Genomic DNA, 18,412 nt, shown 5'->3' with positions numbered 1-18,412 from the left:
GGGCCTGGAGAGATGGAGGAGGTTACAAAATCAACAAACCAGGGCTTATGTGGGGGTCATCTCCATAGTTCACAGGTAAGCCATGAAGTGCCTGTGAGGTACCATTATGGAGAAATCCCCCAAAATCTTCCTTGGGAAATCAGTGCCTGCTATAGGATGCTCAGCCAGGAAGGACAAGTGGCTCAGTGTCTTCTAGAGGCAGACAGGAGGTTCTGGTTCTGGTTCCTTCTCTTCCTTCCTTCCTTTACCATCCCAGTATCTGCTGGAGGGACAACGCAGCAAAGCATAAGCAACCCAGAAGGGTCCTGGAGTGCAGTGCTGATAGCTTTTTTCTCCAAGAGATGGATGATCCAGCAAGGAAAGATGCTTTGCTGGGCACCATACTCACCAACAAAGGCTCCTTGGGGATGTGAAGGTCAAAGGCAGCCTTGGCTGCAGTGACCACGAGATGGTGGAGTTCAGGATCCTGAGAGTCCTCCTTACCCAGGACTAAGGAGAGCAGACTTTGGCCTCTTCAAAGACCTCCATCCACTCTATAATTATTCCCCATTTTTCTTCCCAGTGACTCCTAACTTTCTGTATTGGGAATTTCACACCACACCAATCGTTTTGCTTTTAAAAATTTCCTCTTTTTTTTTTTTTCTCTTTTTTTTCACTAAGGTTTTAAATAATGATCAGTACAGTACAAAGCTTAAAATCTTACCAATGTTTTCCATGGTACAGCAGAAGGGAGTTGGGAAGGGGACAGTTCATATGTAACACTCATACCCTTCCCTGTTCCCCAAGAGAAAAATACAATTTTTTTTTTTTTTGTACTTCTGTTTAGTAACAAACAGTGCTTAAAAATAAACTTGTCAGTAAAAGATGTAAATTGCAAGGCACGTGAGGAACCTGTCCTTACCTTGTTACATAAATCACAAAGCATAAATACAAGCTCAAGGCACCTCTCTCCATCCTCCCCTTCTGCTCCATACACCAAGCAAACCCTCTCAGTTGTGAAGAGCAACCAGGGAAGAAGCAGCTTCTGAGCCTCGAGTTCCTTCAGGATAAATCCCAAAAAGGAACAGCATAAGGCACATGGGGATGAATTCCCCCTGCACAGATCCAGGCTGCAAGATCTGTGAAAATATTCTCTCAGGACCAGAGATTCCTGGGGGAGAGGGTTAGGACCTCAGCCCCTCCAGGAGCTCAAGATGTTCTCTACCTTTGGTGGTCTTCACCAGCCCCTGTCACTGGTACACCCCTCCCAGCTGTGCTTCCTTAGAGGAACACCACGATGGAAGAAGAGGTGCTCCAAGGAGAAGGCTCTCAGCCAAACTGAGCATTTATCCCAGTGACACTTTCATTCTCTCCAGAGCTAGCCCTGAGCTCCCCAAAATCAATGTCAGGGCTTTTAGGAAGGTATCAGCAGCCATTCTCCAGTCCTGGCCCAGTTGGGGTTCAAGCAGACTGGACAGCATCTGGAGTCTGCCCAGGTAGACAGCCAGGTGCCCAAGGCACAAGGATGAAGTCCAGGGATGAAGGAAAAAAAAAAAAACTGGTTGGAGAAGAGGAGGATGGAGATAGGGATAAAGGAAGCTCCAGTGTTGGTGAGCCCCTTGGGACACAAGGGTGCATCCTCACAGCAGCAGTGACCTGTGCTGAAATTCCTGCTGAATTTACCCATCATAGTAACCAGGAGGTCAGCTCCAGGTCTGAGTGCAGGCTCACAGGGGGATGTGAGTGGTGTCACCTGAGGGCTAACATGAGAATATGAAAAAAACACCACCACAATTGCTCCAGCAGGAAAAGTTTGACTTCTGCTGGACCAAGATCAAGAAATAGGACCAGAAATACTTTGGAAGAGCCAGGTGGGCAACTCCTTTCTCTGTCTCTGGACTAGACAGCATCACTTTACTCATCCTCCTTTGACTAGGACATGTCATCTCTTTATAAACCCTTAGAGAAGGAAACACCTGGGTAATCCCTTCCTTTGGTACCAGTATAAATCCAGGCAGCAGCAGAGCAGACTTTACTTTTAGCATCAATACCCATCTCAGTTTTAGCCCAGAAAAGAGTTCTGGACAATCTTGGTTTACCCCACTTCCTACACAGAAGCCAAGTGACCCCAGCCAGCCAGATCCACACTCGGGAGCTTATTCTGCTTTTCCAGCCACAAAAAGAAGACAAATTAAGCTGCACACCCACTGGACACCTTTCCCCAAACTGGGAGGAAACCCACAGGCATGGAGATCATGGAAGGGAACAGCCCTTCCCTGCAGGCAGCAGTGTTGCCCAAGTGAAATGGCTGAATGTTAAAACCAGCAGAAAAGGACATTTTTTCAGTAGGATTGGTTTTCCACTGGAACACCCCCTGGCACTGACTCACTGTGTGTGGTCAGATGAACTTCTGCAGCAGGGAAGGGGAATGAGGATGTGGAGTTGGGACCATCCCCCCTTTCCACTTCCCTCAGGTGAATTTACTGTTAGGTCAGCAGGGCTGAACCCTCAAAATTCACCATAGGGTGAAACAAGGGAATTGATTTCTAAGCTGCACTGGGTGTAAACCAGCCTCAAGTGATGAGAAAGGATGAACCAGATGACTTCCTGAAGACTTTCCTAGGATTTCTTCTCCTGTACTTAAAACATACTTCCCTCACCCTCTCTATTTATTTTTTTTTTGTCACTAGGGCCATTAATTTCAATTTTGTCCCCAAAACACAGGACACAGCAAAGCACCTATTAATAGGTCTGTTTGTAGGGACCCTCTTGGCTGTCCCACCTTGTTCCTCCAGCTGCATTAGCACCATTTCTTTCCTCCCTTGACCCAGCTAAGAAGCTCTGCAGATAAAAAAGCCAAAGGCAAAGCTTTGCTGAAGGAAACACACGTGAACACACATGCACAAACACACACACACAAACCTCCACAGTTAAAAACCAGATCAAGGGCAGAAATCAGTGCCTGTCATGACAAACCCAATCCCCAACCTTAAACTCAGCCTGCTCAGAACCACCCATCACCATTCATTTCCCTGCCCTTGGATTCAGTGAAAGAATTCCCTGGCTGGAATAGATCCCATGGCTCCCTTGCTTAGATTTACACCTTCCAGGAGTTTCCCAGATGTCAAGGAATGGGAGGTTGCAGGTCTTGCAGCTGGGAGGAGCTGCACCAAGGTTTTCCTATGGAAAACAAGGAGTGGGTCAAACAGGTCCAAGCTGCATAGGAACATATCCCTGCATTGCCTCTGAGCACCCTGTACCCCCCCTGCTACCAACTTCACTCAGTGCAACACTCTGGCTCCAGAGCTGATAATCCCCCCCCAAAACAAACACAGAAGAGACTCATCTAACGGGGGGCAGAACAATCCAACCCTTTCTACACCTGACTGACCCCTGGACATTAAGTGTCCCTGACCACTATCTTTGCTGCTCCACACAGGAATCACCAAATCTCAAGGACAAACCTACCCCAAGGTTGCACAGGACCCTAAGGTTGTCACCCTGGACCTGCCCTTTGCTGTTCTATCTTCACCTGGTGCTGATGGATACATTCCAGACTCTCAAACTTCATGTTTAGAGAAAAGAAACCTTGCAGCTTCCAAGTCACCTTCCTCAAGAGGTCCACCAAGGACTGCTTGGTACCCTGAAAAGCACCACTCAGAGAGGAATAAAGACTACTTCACTTTCATCCCTTTTTGGCCATGACATTGGTAGGGTGGTTGGAGGCTCAAAGCCTTTCCCAGATCACAGAGTTCACCCACAAGTTACTCTACACCCTATGGACATCACTGGAGGTCACTCACACTCCCTAGAAGATGACATCAAGTCAATCTAGGCAGGAATGCATGAACCAGTCACACAAGCAGCCAAAATGAAGCACCCAGCATCAAAAGCTTCTGTTGCTGCCACTAAGGAAGACTCAAAACCACCTCCAACTTAGCCCAGCTCCTCAAAGGCAACTAAGCTCTTAAAATGGATCTGAGGGGCCTCTGAAGACCTGTCTTGAGGGCTACCAAACAGCCATCAGCACTGCCACTACCTTAGCACAAATTCAAGCTGCTGAGAAAGACCCCATCCTGGGGACACTGAACTCCACTGCAGATGGTGCAGTTGTGCAGAAAGAGAAGATGGAGCTGACCTAGGATCTTCATCAGTGCTGGACCCACACCAGTCACCAGAAAACACAGGGCTCAGGCTCAGACCCAGTTTGCCCTAGAGGATCCCTGAACAGGTTTAAGTCTCCAACCATGCTTTGCCAAAGCCACCTCAGCAGCCTGGCACTGAGATACCTGACCTGGTGACCAGAGAGAACCTGGCTGGAGCAGGAAAAGGATTATGCCAGCCACACAGCCCCTTGCAGTTGAATCCTAGAAATGAAGACTCCTCCTGAAACCCTGGGAACAGCTCTCCCACAGACAGCAGAGATGGCAAAACCCCAAGAAGTCAGCACATCCAGCCATGGTCCTCATGTTGGCATTCTCCACTGTGAGTCCTGGAAGACCCTTCTACAGTCTCATGGCCTTCAGGCTGCCCTCTTGGACACTCAGCAAGATATCACCCACAGGTTTACCAGAATGAACAAGAAACCTCTGCCTATTCCAGCATCCTTGGTTATGTGACTTCTTCTGGCTTTCAACACCCCACATCCCCCTGTGTGGCAGAAGACAGTCCCTGCTGTGAAAATGCATCCAGCACGATGTCTCCAGCCCTCCACCCAATTGCAGGGTCCTGGTTAGTCCACAGCATGTTATGCAGATAAGCCAGTTATGTCTCTAATAATGTTATGCCCCTTTTCTTGACTTTCAGCACCCTGGCAATGCCATGCCCATCACTTTTGTGACTCTCAGGAGTCCTTTTTAGCCAGGCAGGCCTTGATCCTACATCGCAGGACGTAAGCTGTGATGGCACTGCAAGCCACGAGGCCAAAAAAAGAGATGCAGGAGAGATAAATAGAGAAAGGCCCGTGTCTCTTCAGGAAAATCTCCTGCCTGTTCTTGTAATCCAAAAAAATGGCCTCCAGCTGTGATAAGGTGCAGATGGCCAGGAAGATATGGAAGATCTGATGAGCGTGGCCAATGATATCGCAAGAGCCCGGGAAGTACTTCTCAGGGACGGGGCAGGAGAAGAAACAAGCACTGACAAGGAAAAAGAGTATCTGGTACGTGTGGTACCAGGCAGCATCTTCCTCACAGCCCCCCAGGTGACACACAACCACCCGGTGAGCAACGGGACTGATGTCCAAGATGAAGGCCAAGCCAGCTGGGATCACCTGGCACATCTTCCTCATGATGGGGTAAGGCCGTCGGTACCGATATTTGGCATAGCAGCAGCCAGCACACGAGAGCCAACCACAGAAAGCAGCTGCTGGTAGGAAGAAGAGCCAGAACTTGTCATACCAGGCTTGGTCAGAGCTGTAGTAGAAATGGGCCAAGGCGCTACCATACTGGTAGATGCTGACCCCGACGTAGTCCACGAAGTAGAAGGTGTAGTGGTACAGCTCCGATTTGGACTGGAGGAGGTGAGCCATGAGGCTGCAGGTCAGATAGGTGACAGAGGAGAGGACAAAGATGAGCAAAGGCAAGGACCAGGCGTCCACGGGTAACTGCTCGGCATCCACAAAGGTCTTGAACCTCAAGAGCACGGCCAAGGCTGCCAGGAGATGAGTCCAGACGTTGACCACCTCGTTGTGTTTCTGGAAGAGGCTCAGGAAGTAGTAACGCCAGTGCTGGCCGGTGGGACGGTACCCGGTGTGGATATAGGGCTCCCGAAAGAGCTGGGGCACCTCACACTCTTTGACTGTGCAGGGCATCTTGGGGAAGCCATCTTCCAGCAGCCTGGGGAGACGACTGAGATGCTGCCCACTGAGGGACAGAGTGCTGATCCGCTCCAGGATGGCTGTCATCTCACTCTGGGAGCTGGCTTAGAGCCTGGCTCAGGGTAAAGCTGTCTTGGTGTCCTGTGGGGAGAGGAGAAAGAAGACATGTTGATGGTGATGGATCAAGAGAGAATCATTAAGGTTGGAAAGGAATTCCAATATCATCAGTTCCAAATATCAACCCAACACCACCAGCCAACTGATGTCCTCAGGTGCTATGTCCACATGTTTTTTAACACCTCCAAGAATGGTGACTCCACCACTTCCCTGGGTAGCCTGTTCCAGTGCTGGCCACTCTTTCCATAAAGAAATTTATTCAATCTGAACCTCCCCTGCTGCAATTTGACTCCGTTTGCTCTTGTCCTAGGAGCAAGTTGTCATTCACAGGATCATCTGGGTTGGAAAGGACTTCTGGGATCATCAAATCCAACTCATAATCCACTCCCCCTGTCGTTCCCAAACCATGGCACTCAGTGCCACATCCAGGCTCTTCTTAAAAACCTCCAGGGATGGAGAATCCACCCCCTCCCTGGGCAGCCCATTCCAATGCCTGATCACACTCTCTGGAAAGAATTTCTTCCTAATATCCAACCTAACCCTCCCCTGGCAGAGCTTAAGCCCATGGCCTCTTGTCTGACTGAGAGCTGCATGGGAGCAGAGCCTGACCTCCCCCTGGCTCCAACCTCCTTTCAGGGAGTTGGAGAGAGTGATGAGGTCTCCCCTGAGCCTCCTCTTCTCCAGCCTCAACACCCCCAGCTCCCTCAGCCCTTCCTCACAGGACTTGTGCTGGATCCCTTCACAGCCTCCTTGCTCTTCTCTGGACCTGCTCCAGCACCTCAATCTCGTTCCTGAGCTGAGGGGCCCAGAACTGGACACAGGACTCAAGCTGTGGCCTCCCCAGGGCTGAGCACAGGGGCAGAATCCCTTCCCTGGACCTGCTGGCCACGCTGTTCCTGACACAGCCCAGGATGCCATTGGCCTTCTTGGCCACCTGGGCACACTGCTAGCTCAACACTATGGGAGCCATAGTGTTACCAGGAGACTGTTCCTTCTCTAGGGCAAAAAGGGCTTTTCTTGACTTGTCAGACTGAAATTCCACACAGAGAAGGACGGCACAGTCCTCTCTATAGATCAGGATATGTCAGATGGGCACAGCAATGCCAGCAGCCTGCCCTTCTTCCCCACTTTCTTGGACACTGCTGCTGAAAGCAGCAGTCAGATGTCAAGAAAGCACCTGAGGATTTGCCAAGAGGAGTTTTCACCCTGTTCCCCAGAACAAACTGCTCAGGGACAAAACTGGGGTGTAATTACACATCCAAGTGATATCCTGCACCTAAGTGAAGAAGCTCCCAACCAAACTGTGGAGGTTACAAATAAGCCCAGCTTCCCTACCACACACCTTGCTCAGGGGTTGCAAGCAATGAGTACAACAGAAGGAGAGGGGGGAGAAGTCCAGGATCCCAAACCTGCAGCCTCCATCCCTCCAGCAGCAGAACTGGGAGGTGAAGGTGCTCCACATCAAAGCTGAGTGCAGTTTGGGATTGGGTTCAGCATTGAAGCATCCACAGAGCCATCTGAGGAGCTGCCAGAGAGATGTTCCTGGATGCTGAGAGCAGCCAGACCCCAGCACTAGGCACTCCTCTGCCTGCTCTGTTCCTTGGCAACCTCCAGAATCTAAACTCTGGCTGGAAAGATTCAGGGCACAGCAGGATCCTAATGTCTAGAGACTCTCTCACAGCATTGAATTAATTCCCAAGCCTCTATTTCCCTTGGATCCTGGATTTTTCTCTTCCCTGCTGGTGTTTATGCCACACACATATTTTTAAAAAAAAAAAAAAAAAAAAAAAGCCCCACCAGATCCTGCAGGGTTGTGGTTACCCCTGTGCAGCCAACAACTACATGTTGGTGGGAGTGGGACCTGACTTCTGCACCCAACCAGAGAAAGAGTAGATGGAGAGAAGGCTTCCAGGACTCCAGGAAAGGAGGGGCTTTTCATCAGAGAGGATAGTGACAGGAAAAGGGGTAATGGTTTTACACTGAAAGAGGGGAGGTTTAGGTTAGAAATCAGGAAGAAATTCTTCACCATGAGGGTAGTAAGATACTGGAATAGGTTGCCCAGGGAGGATGTTGATTGCCTCATCCCTGGCAGTGTCTCAGCCCAGGTTGGATGGGGCTTGGAGCACCCTGGGCTGTGGGAGGTGTCCCTGCCCATGCAGGGGGTTGGAACAGGATGAGCTTTAAGGTCCTTTCCAACCCAACCCACTCCATGGTTCTATGACATGTAAGTAAATGCCAAGAAATGTTTTGCTGGATGTGGGAAACATTTTTCTTTTGATCATCAAGCACCAGGAGACCCACGTGAGGCTGGAGATACAGAGGACAGGACAGTGTTAAACACCAAGAAAGAGTGAGATCAGAGAGGTGGGACCTGTCTGACCTTCCCTGAGCTGCTGGTGTCTCAGCACCAAGCAAAAAGTGAGAGCACACTATGAACCAGGTTGTGAGTCCCACTTCCTCTCACAACCCACAACCTCTCACAGCCTCTGGTAACAGAAAAATGTTTTCATGTTGCTTCCTTATTCTAGCAGATGGCAGTTGCCATAACTATCATAAATAAATATAATAACTCACATTTTCCAGCCCATTCTCCCTCTCTCTCTCTGCTCTCCATATTTTCTCCTTCAGCATCTCACAGGGTTGGGTTTTTTTTTTGTTTTTCCTTGTTTGTCACAGAGGTATCCAGATGCTGAGTTTGATGAAGCTGCCTTAGCCACAGGAAGTGAAGATGGTCCCTGCAGATGCTTATTTTAGTTCTGCAGGTGCATGAGACCCAAAGTAACCCCTTTGCTGGGGGGTTTGATGTTGTGCATGCTCATGAAGATTTTTTTTTCTCTCCTAAGGACCTGCAGGGTCTGCAATTGGGATGTTCATTCAGCAGCTTGTGCATCTCTGGGGATGCAGGCTAAAATTTAGAGAGATTAGGTCAATTTGGACTCCAGGGTGCTCCTATGAATGTGAACAAGGGACAATATTCCCTCTCCTCAGGGCTAGCATACAGCCAGTCCATTCTGGCTTCTTGTAGCTGATGGAGAAAGAAAGACCCATTCCTCCAACTTACTCTGGACCTCAGCTTGAGGACAAGGCCAAGCCCAAGCAAAATTATGTACTTTAGTACTCACCCTCTACTGCCCTGTAGTTCCTTTGGATGGAGGCTGAGCAAGTTGGGGTGGGAAGAGAAGGGAAATTCTATGGATGTGTCTGTACTAAGCCAGGGTTTGATTTCCTGGTCTAGATGCAAAGATGAACACCTACCCCATGCCAGCTCCAGCTCCATCTCCTTCATTGCAATGCCAAAACATCTGACATCTCCAGGCCTTAGGCATGTGCACAAGTGTGAGTACAGACTCTGAAGTGCTTTTTGTCTCCAAAATTCCTCTGCCCTGGATGTTAACCTGCCATAATGTGCTTTATACCTATCCCAGTGTTTCCTCTGATATGACCCAAGCAATAGGGTTTGGGCCCCTTCTCGTCATCCCCAAGCTTCCCTTTAACTGGTTCTATGACTCCAAGAGTATTCCAAGAATTTGGGCACTAAGTTGAGTTTGAATCTTTGTCCCAGTTCATCCCAGCAGTTCATCCCTGGAAAATCATCCAGAAAGGTATTTAGGCACTGATGTTGGAGATGGAGATCATCTTTGACACCCCTCTCCTTGAGGTCTGAGCACCTCTCTTCTGAAGACAGGCTGAGAGAGTTGGGGGTGTTCAGCCTGGAGGGGAGAAGGCTCTGGGGAGAGCTTGGAGCATCTTTCAGTCCCTGAAGGGGCTCCAGGAAAGCTGGGGAGGGACTATTTACAAGTGTGTAGTGATAGGATGAGGGCAATGGTCTTAAACTAGAGCAGGGTAGATTTAGAGTAGACATCAGGAACAAGTTCTTTATTATAAGGGTGGGGAAACACTGGAAGAGGTTTCCCAGAAAGGTGGTGGAGGCCCCATCCCTGAAGATATTCAAAGTCAGACTTGATAAGGCACTGAACAACATGATCTGATGATCATGGACTAGACAAAACCACCTGAAGTTCCTCCAGGGGAGCTTTAGAGTAGATACTTGGAAGAATTTCTTTTCTGAGAGCACAGACAGGCATTGGGATGGATTGCCCAGAGTGGTGGTGGAGTCACCATCCCTGGAAGTGTTTAAAAACCATGGAGATGAGGCACTTCAGGACAAGCTTTAGTGGGCATGGTGGTACAGGTATTGATAAATATATTTTTTTTCCATTTTATTGAACCAGGGGGTGTTGACATTTGGACACGGTGACCTTTGAGGTCTTCTCCACCCCTGACAATTCTGTGATACTTAAAGATGTCCTTGCTCACTGAAGGGGCATTGGACTAGAAAACCTTTAAAGGTCTCCTCCAACCCAAACCACTTGATGATTGGAGTCTGTGATTGTGGTGGCAAGGCACAAGGAGATGGAGGATGCTGAAGCTCCCCACCTCTTGGAGAACACAATACTGGAATATTGGATTGGAATATTCCAGTATTGGATACTGGGAACTGAACAGCAGCTCCAATACAGCATCACCAGGCAGATGAGCTCCAGAGGAGCAGGGTTGGAGCCCTCATCTGCTGCAGAGATGAAACCTGCCCATAAAAAGCAAAGGCCACCAGAAGAAAGGTGGGAAGAGGGCAGTCAAGCCCTGTGGATAAATGGTGATGCGAGGGGCATCCTCCCCTGCCACCATCCATGTCCTGCCTGCTTTCTATGCTGAAAAGAATAGAGGCAGCTTCTGTAGCAGTCACAGGCTGGCTCTGGCTTGTAGAGTGGGTGCTTAGTGCCAGGATTTTGGCCATGGTTTCACATCCCAAGAACCCATGGATACAGTAAGCATCCTCTGTGAGAGGTCAGAGGCTGCAGATTCCCCTGAGAGCAGCAGCCAAGAGAGATGCTTCCAGGCAGGCTTTTATGGCTGGAAAATGCCAGGTTTGAGTGGGCTGAGGGAGGCTCAGAGGTTTTCAAAATAACAGCCTGAAATCACAAGAAAACCCCATCTGATGCTGGGCTGAACAGCACTAAATCAGGAACCTGGCTGCCTGCTTATTTTAAACTGAACTTGTGACAAAAAACGAGTGAGAACAAGTTGGCAATTTCCAGCCATCATGTGATGGGCAAAGAGATGAGCAATTAACATTAGAAAAGAAATAAAGAAATAAATGAAAAACCCACCAAAAAAAAAAACAAACCCAAAAAACACCACAAAACAAAACAAAAACAACAAAAAAAAAACCCCACCATACAACCCAGAAACCCAAGGTCAGCACTGGCTGTTTCACTTTCACAGAGCCCCTATTCTTTTCCCTTCACAGAGCTGGAGGAGCAGCTGAAAGCCACATTCATTGTCAGGGCATCTCGTTGAGATTCTGTCCTCAAACCTCCCCCCTCCCAGCCCCATCCCTCATCTCCGGGGGATTCAGTTCTTTTGGCTGCTCCCAATTAACAGCAACCAAGTCTCATTTGTTCAGGGAAAGGAGCTGCAAGGAGAGAAGGAGGGAATGGAAGATGTCCAGGCTGGATCATTACAGGCACAATAAGAGCCATGGCACAGGAGGAGAATGATCTCCTTCCAATTTTTTTTCCTCTCCCTTTTGAAGAGAGTAATTGGAAACCTGAGCTTTTCCCAGCTCTTTTGCTTTTTGGTCACAGTCTGATGGAAGGGTTTGAATGAGAATTTTTCCTACAGAGTAAAGCTGATTTTCCCACTGCCTGGGACTGAGGCTGTACCAATGGGACATATTTGCTTGCAGAACAGTATTCAAGCATCAGAGGTTAGCAGAGCCTTCCAGAAAGGCAATAATTCCTGCTAAACAAAGCAGAGAGGACTCAGGAACTCAGCTGTGGGGAAGTGTTTGTTAACTGCATGGCATTTAAAAAAAAAAATAATAAAAAATTACTTGTGGATGGCATGAAAATAACAGCAGTGATCGTGCTGCTCTGGGCAACAGGCCAGTCTGGAGAGCTTGCAGGTGATTAATTCCTAAATTCCTTCTCTTCTGGGAGCTGAACAAAACTCTCTGGAAAGACTCCAGGTCATTTTGAAGCCTGGGGGCTTTATTCTGACCCTTTCATGGAGCTGTTTTTGGTGTTGAAGCCCCTACAACACCAGGAGGGCAGAGAGCAGCTCAGCTCCCCACTCCAGGACTAGGAGAGGTTGTACCCAGCTCCAAAGCAGTGGAAAATCCATCCCAAAAGCTCCTGCCTGGTCCTACCTGAGCCCAAATGTCTTCTGTAACCAAAGCACACGCAGAAAGCTCAGGGCAAACTTCAAAAGAGCAGCTTGGGAGTATTGGTGTGACTCCCTGGCCTCATCCTGCCCAATGTTCTGGAAAGGTTTTACCAGGGATGAGAAATGAAGAGCCCATGGAGCAGCTCATCACAGCAATCCTTGGGTATTCTCTGCTTCCTCCTTTGCAGTGCCAACCTTCCTCCTGACTGAGGAACACAAAGCTCTTGGCAGGGACTTCCTAGGATTTGTAGGGGTGTCAGAGAGGTCAGAAACTGGGGGAGGTGGCATTTGGTGGCTTGTGCCAGGGAAGAACCTTACTTGAGCAGGCAGCAGAGTACAAGTAGGATTGATCCACAGCATCAGTAAAATGTAAAGGGTGAGTGGCAGGAGGATGGAGGCAGTGTCCAATGACAGGAAAAGGGGCAAGGAAGGGGTACAAGCTTGTGCAGAGGTTCCACATAAATATAAGGAAAAAACTTTTTCATTGTGAGGGTGAGGGAGCCCTGGTCCAGGCTGCCCAGGGAGGTTGTGGAGCCTCCTTCTCTGGAGACATTCAAAACCCACCTGGATGTGTTCTGTGTGACCCTGCTCTGGTAGGGGGATTGGACTCAATGATTTCTGAGGTCCTTCCAACCCTTAACATTCTGTGATTTCTGTGATCAGAGAAGAGGAAATCCCCACAAGCAGAGAGGGTCCAGGTGCTTGGGGCTTCTCTGAGTTGGGCTTCCACCTCTCTGTCTATGAAATGGGGATACCAGACCTCAGCTGTCTAATGAGAACTAGATATTGGGTTCTTCATGCTCTGCTGTACTATACCAGGGAGTGCTGGGATGTCTGAGCAGTGTGTTGCACAGAATATTTTATTTCCCTCAGCATGCTTATGTACCCAGTTACATCTCCATCAGGCCAAGAAGCACCCATCAGGGACTCTGCGTGGGTTAGGATGCTCTGGAAGGTTAAAGGGGATGTGATTTACTGGAGACTTTGAAGGGCAAACTTAAAGAAAAGAGGTCAAACCTCAGCGAAAAATCTCAAATAAAAGAAAAATGGCTCCAATTCTACCTCCCAGTCTACAGAGAGCTTATCCCAGCATGTATATTTAATCAGAAATGAAGGTCTTGTGATGCTGGGAGATGAGGCACCAGGAAAGGATGGCAGGATCCCCCCCAGAAGCCACAGCAGTATCAGCTCCCCTGTAGATTTTGGCCTGGAAGCCAACTGGGCCAGCAGCCAGCTCAACCATGCTGGGCAGCAAAGTGCCTCTTGACATGGGTTCAGCATTGCCTGTGCCTTGGGATGGATCCAGGGGATGAGAGCAGGGGTGCTGGAGTGATGGCTGCAGGGGACAGAGCCAAACAAAGCTGCTGGCAAAGACTGCTGCAAAGCTCAGGGGGGTCCACAGCACCCCAGAAAGAAAAGGGGAGCACCCTGTGGCACCCAGGAGTGGGAGAGCAGAAATTCAAAATTAGGAAACCAAAGACTGGATGATATTGATGGCTTTTCTGTGAGAGTCCAAAGCTGGACAAGTCCTGTGAGGAAGGGCTGAGGGAGCTGGGGGTGTTCAGGCTGGAGAAGAGAAGGCTCAGGGGAGACCTCATCACTCTCTACAACTCCCTGAAAGGAGGTTGGAGCCAGGGGGGGTCGGGCTCTGCTCCCAGGCAGCTCCCAGTCAGACAAGAGGACATGGACTTAAGCTCTGCCAGGGGAGGTTTAGGTTGGATATTAGGAAGAAATTCTTTCCAGAGAGGGTGATCAGGCATTGGAATGGGCTGCCCAGGGAGGGGGTGGATTCTCCATCCCTGGAGGTTTTTAAGAAGAGCCTGGATGTGGCACTGAGTGCCATGGGCTGGGAACCACGGGGGGAGTGGATCAAGGGTTGGATTTGATGATTCCAGAGGTCCTTTCCAACCCGGATGTTTCTGTGGTTTTGAAGTTAGACCTCACCAAGTCCTTGGTTTTGCTTCAGGCTATCTTGCTGCAACACCCTTGAAATGGGTGACAAGTAAACTCTCTGTTAGGAACAGCTCCTGCATGGTGCTAATTCCCAGTCCACACCAGTGAATGCTGTGGGTCACCACAGCACATTTCAGATTTGCTGTGATAAACACAGCTGCAGTTCCTTCATGCTTAAAGCTTAGTGATGCTCCTGATAACTCAATCAATACACCCTATGTGTGATAAAAAGAAACCCATCTGCAGCACTAGACAGATGCAAAAATATTAACAATTCATTATTTCTACCCACAGACACTGGCTGAATTATCTTCTCTGCCAAACCCATCCTTACCCTGTCCAAAAGTACAGGGTAATATGTACAGGAGGTAATATTCCAGAGCTTTTCCTCCTGACCTCACTAAACCCTCCCTGGTTGTACTTTCCAGACCAGATCATCACTTTGTTTTCCCACAGTCAACTAACACAGACCCCAATGCTTTAGGGCTCAGCTTTGGCTGGATACAAGATCCCTGGGTGGAACACCCCTGCTCACAGGATTTGAGCACATCAGTAATTAAACAAGACCAGGGCACAGACTAAGCCAAAAAATCCCAGATTGGTTTGGGTTGGAAGGGACCTTAAAGCTCATCCAGTTCCAACCCTCTGCATGGGCAGGGACACCTCCCCCAGCCCAGGTTGCTCCAAGCCCCATCCAACCTGGGCTGAGACACTGCCAGGGATGGGGCAGCCACAGCTTCCCTGGGAAACCTGGGCCAGGGGCTCAGCACCTTCAGAACAAAGAATTTCTTCCTAAGATCTGATCTGATCTCATCTCATCTCATCTCATCTCATCTTCCCCTCTTGCAGATTGAAACCCTTCCCCCTCATCCTATCAGTACATGCCCTTGGTAAAAGTAATGACCTGAAACCATCAGGTTGCTCAGATGTTAGCACACTCCCAGCCATGGTTTTGGTCCAGACATGCATCCTGGTCCCTGCCTCCTGCGTTCAGTTGTTTGGGGACCACTGATGGAGTGGGACAACTGACCCATTTCAGATGTCAGTGTTGGGATTGTGCAAGAAAAGTCCCTGGTGGTTTTTCCCCAGAAAAAAACCAAGAAGCCTGGTTTGGTTTTTGTTGGGTTTTTTTGTGGGTATGGTGTTTTTTTTTTCTTTGTTTTTTTTTTCCTCAGTGCCTCCTGCTTTAACCTTATACATTTCCTCTTCCATGGTCCATGGGATACATTACCCTTCCCTTCCATCCTCAAGGAGCTGCATGCACACCCTGTCAGCACAGTATTTCTGCAGCCAGTTTGCCCGTGTAACCATGAACCATTCCTAAATCCACACTACCAGCACCCACAGATGGGACAAATCTTTCAGCTCAGATCTGCTGAGATGGGGATGTCTGGTATCACAGGGTGATCTCAACAAGCCAGCAAATCCCTCCCTGCTCAGCTCTATCTGCTGATGGGGCAACCCAGGAACCATCAGCCCGCAGGCAGAGCAACCAAACCAAAGTGGTTGTGCACAGTTTGGAGACCTGGATTTCTGCCAAAAGATCTCCCAGAACCTATGGGCTGAGGCTGCTGAGCTTTGCTGTTGTCCACAAAAAGCCTCTCAGCACAAAAAAAACATTTATTTAATTTTAATTTTTTTTTTAAGGTTGCAGATTTTAGAGCTTCAGTCATTAGAAAAAAATGTATATAAATCATGCACATCATGAGGGCAGAGAGGAGGCTGCTGGGGAGAGACCACAGCTCTGTGCCAACCCCCTGGAGCTGCCAGCTCTCAGCTTCCCTGCACTAAAAGTCTTTGTCCCCATCCAGGACCTCCTCTTATTTAACCCCCTGGCTTCTCCCAGACAGGGTTGAAGTTTGCAATGACAACACTTCTGCTTTTCCAAGGGGCTACAAAGCCCTGAGCAAGGGCCAGCAAGGAGTCTGCCCCCCAGGCAAGGGATGTGGGGTGGGCTGCATCCCAAGGATTTACTGGGGGGGGGGGGGGGGGAGAAAATACCAACTGTGAGCAAGCTTCCAATTGCTCCTGCCTGTGCCTGAAGGATGGAGAACATGGGCACATAGGTAGAGGTGCAGATGAACTGTGGAGGCTCTAGGGGAATTTATTCTTCTAGAGGATTTTTTTTTGCATATATGGACACTGCAATTAATTAAAGGGCCACCAGCTCGACTCCAGGAGCAGGGTTAATCATGTCTGCTGGCAGCTAAAAGGGAAGCTGGGGCACAACTTGAGTTGTGCACACAGGTGACCAGTGACAGCAGCTCCCCTTGTCCTCACAGCACCCATCCCTCCCTGCACCCCAAGGGACACAACCCCCTCCTCAACCAGATGCTCCAGCAGCAGGTTTGGTGTAAATAACTAAATCCAGGGATGCTCCAAAAACCCCTCAGTGAGGGGTTCACTGGCTGAGCTGGAGGAAACATCTAACAAACACCTCCTGGTTTGGCCCCAGGAGCCCTGGGGGGGTTCTAAGAATTGTTTGCAATCCCCCCTTGCACCCCACCAAAAAGTCACAATCTGCTGAGGGTGCTCATCCCCTCCCTGCCCCAAGCAGAGCTGGATTTCTCACCCTTTTCCATGACCTTTTCATGACTCTGCTCTTTTCCAACCACTGCTGCCAAGGTGGGATCACACACACAAACACATCCTTCATCCTAATTCCCCATCCCCAGGGCTGGAATTTCCCCCTGCCAACCACACCGAGGCTTTTCCCAGCTCCACAGTGATGTTCCCACAGCACCCAACAACAAATCCCCATCTCCATCCCACAACACAGGGCAAAGCCAAGGCAGCCCAGGGGGTGACCTGCTGAAGTTGGGCTATTAAACCATCATTAAGCTGTGTTATTAAACCATCATTAAGCTGCGTGTTATTAAACCACCATCAGGTGTAGGACCACTGGTGTGTGTCCCCAGTGCCAGCTATGACATTTCCCACCCTAAGATGCTCCCAACCTGGAGATGAATCAGCTTGATGCTGAGCAAACAACTGTTAAATGTTTACCCAAAATATATTTTTATATATATATTTTTTTTTTTGTTGCTGTTAATGAAACCCAGAATGCTTCAAGACTCCACATTTTTTTTTCTTCTCCAAAAAGTGAGATACTCGTGGTGTTTCCAGGAAAATCTGGAATATCATGACCAACTTCTCCCCTGGAGAAGTCAAGCACGGGACAACCCTTCAGTGACCCTTTCCAGCACCCAAGTTGTGGGTGCGTCAAGCCCAGCGGGCAGGTGGCAGCTCCAAAGCAAACAACAAGAGCTGGTTCTTCCCCCCAGCTCACAGCTCAACTATGTCTCTCCTTGACACGGCCTCCAGAACGCTCCGAGGGGGTCAAAAAAAAAAAAAAAGAAAAAAAAAAAATCCACCAGAAGCTGTTTAAAAACAAAACACGGAGGGGGGAAAACCCAAAGCCCGCCTCTCTGCTCCACGAAGCCCTTGAGATGCAGGTCAACGGAGCTTGGGGGAAGGGCGAAGTTCTGGCAAAAAGAAGGGATCTGTGCGTGTCCCCCCCCCGCACTCCATCCCTCCCCCAGCGCTCCCCGACCGACCCCAACCCCGGGGCTGCTTGAGGAGGGGGTCGCACAGCGTCCATCCCCCCTTTCATCGGGGTCTCTTCCCCTTCTCATTGCGATCCATCCCCCCTCTTATCGGGGTGTCCCCCCCTCCGCCGGTTTTACCGTCCTTGGGGGTCTTCCCGATCCCCGCTCTGCCCCATCCCGGGGGTGAAGGATGCTCCGAGCCGCGGTACCCAAGCGGGGACCGAAATCACCCTCGTCAGGGGCTCCCCGGGAGAGAAGAGGTCCCCGCGGGCAGGAAACCGGCGGATTTCCCCGCACTCACCACTGGAGTTCTCCTCCTTTCCTCTTTTCCTCCTCCTCTCCTCCTCCCCGCTCCGCTCCTCTCCCCGCTCCGGCACCGAATCCCGGAGCCGCCACCTCCGGCAGCGCCCGCGGGAGGCACCGCGCATGCGCGTCCCGCCCCGGGGTGGCCCCCGAGGCCGAGCCCAGCCGAACTGAACCGAACTGAGCCGAGCCCAGCCGAGCCGGACCAAGCCGAGCCCAGCCGAGCCGGACCGAGCCGAGCTCAGCCGAACTAAGCCGAGCTGGGACCATCCCGACTGAGGGCAACTCAAGGGCAGGAGAGGGGAATGAAAGTGAGCGGGGTCCGGTTGGGTTGGAGCAGAACTTCGGAGGTCACCCCCTTCTAAAGCATGGGATACCCAGAGATGGGTGCTGAAGATCTCCAAGGGTGGAGATCACCACTCAAATGGGTGCTGAAGATCTCCAAGGATGGGGATCACCTCCCAGATGGGTG

The 18,412-nt window shown here is 49.9% G+C and overlaps 1 protein-coding gene across 1 annotated transcript; it reads right to left on the bottom strand.

Moving 5' to 3' along the window:
• Positions 1-4,522: 4,522 nt before the first annotated feature.
• PAQR8 (progestin and adipoQ receptor family member 8) lies at positions 4,523-18,049 on the bottom strand. Its single transcript, XM_030447663.1, has 2 exons — positions 17,939-18,049; positions 4,523-5,935 (listed from the first exon to the last, which is right to left on the bottom strand). Exon 2 carries the CDS (start codon positions 5,879-5,881, stop codon positions 4,823-4,825), a length of 1,059 nt encoding a protein of 352 aa, XP_030303523.1. The 5' UTR covers positions 5,882-5,935; positions 17,939-18,049; the 3' UTR covers positions 4,523-4,822.
• Between the last annotated feature and the right edge of the window lie 363 nt (positions 18,050-18,412).

The sequence above is a fragment of the Calypte anna genome, chromosome 3 (assembly GCF_003957555.1).
Source record: "Calypte anna isolate BGI_N300 chromosome 3, bCalAnn1_v1.p, whole genome shotgun sequence".
Lineage (NCBI taxonomy): Eukaryota > Metazoa > Chordata > Aves > Apodiformes > Trochilidae > Calypte > Calypte anna.
The sequence above is the reverse complement of the archived record's forward strand: the minus strand, read 5'-3'. Positions and strand labels throughout refer to the sequence as shown.